The 3,745-nt window shown below is 38.0% G+C and overlaps 1 protein-coding gene across 1 annotated transcript; it reads left to right on the plus strand.

Annotated features, from left to right (window-relative positions):
- The first annotated feature begins 1,483 nt into the window (after positions 1-1,483).
- LOC102670236 (uncharacterized mitochondrial protein AtMg00860-like) lies at positions 1,484-2,848 on the plus strand. Its single transcript, XM_006579029.1, has 2 exons — positions 1,484-1,585; positions 2,603-2,848. The coding sequence occupies exons 1-2, from the start codon at positions 1,484-1,486 to the stop codon at positions 2,846-2,848; spliced, it is 348 nt and encodes a 115-aa protein (XP_006579092.1).
- The last annotated feature ends 897 nt before the right edge of the window (positions 2,849-3,745 follow it).

Here is a 3,745-nt window from a genome sequence, read left to right on the forward strand (position 1 = left end):
CCTTCCCAACCTATTACTGGCTTTCGTCAGCTATGGGAAATCAAAATCCCCCCTACAGCCCTAGCTTTTGCTTGGAGACTTCTCTGGGATAGGCTTCCATCTAAGGAAAACCTTATTAGGAGGCAGATTGTCCTTCAAAATGACCTCTGCCCCTTCTGCCAAAGTCAAGTTGAATCTGCATCCCACCATTTTTTCTCTTGTCATAAAATAATGCCTTTGTGGTGGGAATTTTATTCCTGGGTCAAGGAAGTTAGAGCTCTGCACAGCAATCCTATGGAGAACTTTCTTCAGCACTGCTCCTTGGCTGCCTCGAGGAACTCCAATAGAAGGAGGAAGGTCTGGTGGATAGTAGCTACAAGATCCATTTGGAACCTCAGAAATGACATGATTTTTAATAATCAGCCTTTCGTCATTTCCAAATTGGTGGATAACTCGATCTTTCTCACTTGGTCATGGCTGCGGGGGTGGGAAAAGGACTTCAATGTTCCTTTCCACCAATGGTCTTCAAATATGTCTTTGTCTTTTTCCTAGTCTGCGATTTGTAGGGTTGGGCACTGTTCATTTTGTTGGCCTTTCATTTGCTGTTTATGTTCTTGTCTTTTAGGAGATACTGTATCATATCTTCCTTGTAGTACCTCTGGTACTATTATTATTATATATATAATATTATCTTTGGCCGTTCAAAAAAAAAAATAGGACATGAGATGCTGTTAGAATGAACAACGATGCTTACGAGGAACTCCAATAGAAGGAGGAAGGTCTGGTGGATAGTAGCTACAAGATCCATTTGGAACCTCAGAAATGACATGATTTTTAATAATCAGCCTTTCGTCATTTCCAAGACTGATTTCAATTGACTGATCAATTGTTGAATTAAAATAGGAGAGTTCCCTGTAAAAATAATATCATCAAAGTAGACCAAAATATTGTGCAGTAACAATGATTGCTATAATTATTAATAGTGTTTCTAATATTGTCACTTGCAGTTTATTCAGCATATTTGTGGTGCTTCTGCAGGGTTGCAGGGAAAAAGATGGCAGTGGTGGTGGTTTGCTCTTACTTACTCGATTTGGAAGCATAGGAACAACATTATTTTCTCCAATACGACATTATTTTCCCTACGCTGTATCAAATCTCTAACCAATAACAGCAACCTATCATCCTCTTGGGAAGTCATAAGGAGGAACAATGGGAATTGAACTTTAAATTGAGGGGAAACTTATTTGATAATGAAGCTACAATGGCTGCTGAATTCCTAGAGGAAACAGTAGGGCTAGCAGTACAGCAACAAGGAGCAGACTGATGGGTTTGGAAGCAAGACTCGAGTGGAATCTATTCGACCAGAATTGCATATAAGTTTCTGCTGGGGGAAATAAGGGGGGAATCAGAGGATGGGACTTTCTCGCATCTGTGGAGACTTAAAATACCACCTAAGGCAAAGGTATTTACATGGAGGCTCATCAAAGACCGTTTACCAACGAACATGAATTTAAGAGGAAGACAAGTGGAGATAACTGATCCATTGTGCCCATTCTACAACAATTTGGATGAAGATGCAGTGCACCTTTTCTTCAACTGCAGCAAGGTACTTCCCTTATAGTGGGAGACAGTCTCATGGGTCAAATCAGTGGGTGCTTTCCCAAAAGAACCGAAAGACCACTTCATGCATCATAGCAGATCGAATGCTACACGAACAAGGCTTTTTGTATCACTAGAGGGTAGATTTTTATTGAGGCTTTAGCAGATGTATTAGCCATAATATGGTTCCTAATTAAACTGTATTAGTTTTTTCTAAGGAACCATATGTATGGGATCCTATCTATGTACAAAGTACCTCTGGTACTTCATCACTATTTACATAATGAAATATTTATATATTTTTGCCGATAAAAAAAAACCATGCAGATGATAGCAACACACTAACAGCAGTACCAGATATCACACAGATAACAGCATCAGACAATAATTCCAACCAAGAGGAAATCATGATACATATAAAGATAGTCTACCAAACAATTTATCTACCAAACAAATACAGCAGTATATGTGTATATTAATGCTACGACAAATGTCAAAACAGTAGTCTATCATAATACATATAAAGATAGTAGACCGTACAAACATACCTGGAGTTGCTATAATCAAAGAGCTTCCACAGCAACGCCAATTAGCAGTAGTAAATGATAAGCCTAAAAAAAAGCATACAGAAATTATCCACAGTGTATTTAAACCCTTTTAAAGCCTATTATCTACATTTCAATTAAAATACAACATCCATAATCAACTTAAACCAGTAGAAAAAGAAAATTTCACTGCAACAATAAACAAATTCTGGCCAATAAGGCAATTTTGCCTATCATAGTCAAAATTTTGCCCAATAATGCCATTTGGTTTAACCAATGCTCCGACTTCTTTTCAGTGTTTGATGAACCATATTTTCCAACATGCTTTAAGGAAATATGTGTTAGTGTTTTTTGATGATATATTGGTATATAGTTCCACATGGCATGAACACTTATGCCATCTAGAGGTTGTATTCAAAGTATTGAAAGAAAATGTTTTGTTTGCTAAGTTGTCTAAATGCTCTTTTGGTGTATTGGAGATAGAGTACTTGGGACATATAGTTTTAGGTGAAGGAGTTGCTATGGATGCTACTAAGGTGCAGGCAGTTCTAGAGTGGCCTACACCACTCAATATCAAGCAGCTAAGAGGTTTCTTAGGCCTCACTGGTTACTATCGAAGGTTTATCAATGGATATGCAAAGCTTGTTGCACCATTGACATATTTACTTAAAAAAGAAGCATTCAAGTGGACACCAGAGGCAGAGACAACATTTGTTCAATTGTAGAAAGTCATGACTTCAGCTCCAGTGTTAGCTCTTCCTAATTTCCAGCTGCCCTTCATTCTGGAAACTAATGCTTCCGACACTGGTATTGGAGCAGTATTACATCAGAATGGCCATCCAATAGCATTTTTTTCCAAGAAACTTGCACCTAGAGTGCAAAAGAAATCTGACTAATTTAGAGAGATGTTAGCAATTGTTGAAGCTATAGCTAAGTTCAGACACTACTTGCTGGGACACAAATTTATTATCAAAACTGATCAAAAAAGCTTGAGATCATTGATGGAACAACCCCTACAAACACCTGAACAACAGCAGTGGTTACACAGGTTTTTGGGATATGATTGTGTGATTGAATACAAGGCCAGAAAGGAGAATCTAGCTGCTGATTCTTTGTCATGAATGATGATGCTGTCTTGGTCTGAACCTTAAGCTAGTATACTGCAGAAGATTGAACAAGCCACTATAAAGACTGTTGCATTGCAGGAACTGATACAGTTGTGTAAACAACAACCAGAATCACAGACAAATTACACAATCAAGGGTAATTTGTTGTATTGGAAGAATCGGGTAGTAATTCCTGAAGAAAAAAGAATTGATTCAAATGTTGCTGAAAGAATTTCATAACTCTCCCATAGGGGGCATGCTGGGATAAAAAGAACTACAACTAGAATTGCAAGCCAATTCTACTGGACATCCAGCATTCAGAACTACAGTGGAGTAAGGGAGAGGGGAACATTGATGTTAACAGGATATCCAGCATTCAGAAGAAATTAAATGAGGTGGAGGACTTAGCTTCTAATCGTATTTTGACTGATCAAGAGCTCAAAATCAGAAACTCCCTTCAGCAGGAGTTATGGAATGTATCAAATGCAGTGGAATCCCTTTTGAGACAAAAATCTA

The sequence above is a fragment of the Glycine max genome, chromosome 4 (genome assembly GCF_000004515.6).
Source record: "Glycine max cultivar Williams 82 chromosome 4, Glycine_max_v4.0, whole genome shotgun sequence".
NCBI lineage: Eukaryota > Viridiplantae > Streptophyta > Magnoliopsida > Fabales > Fabaceae > Glycine > Glycine max.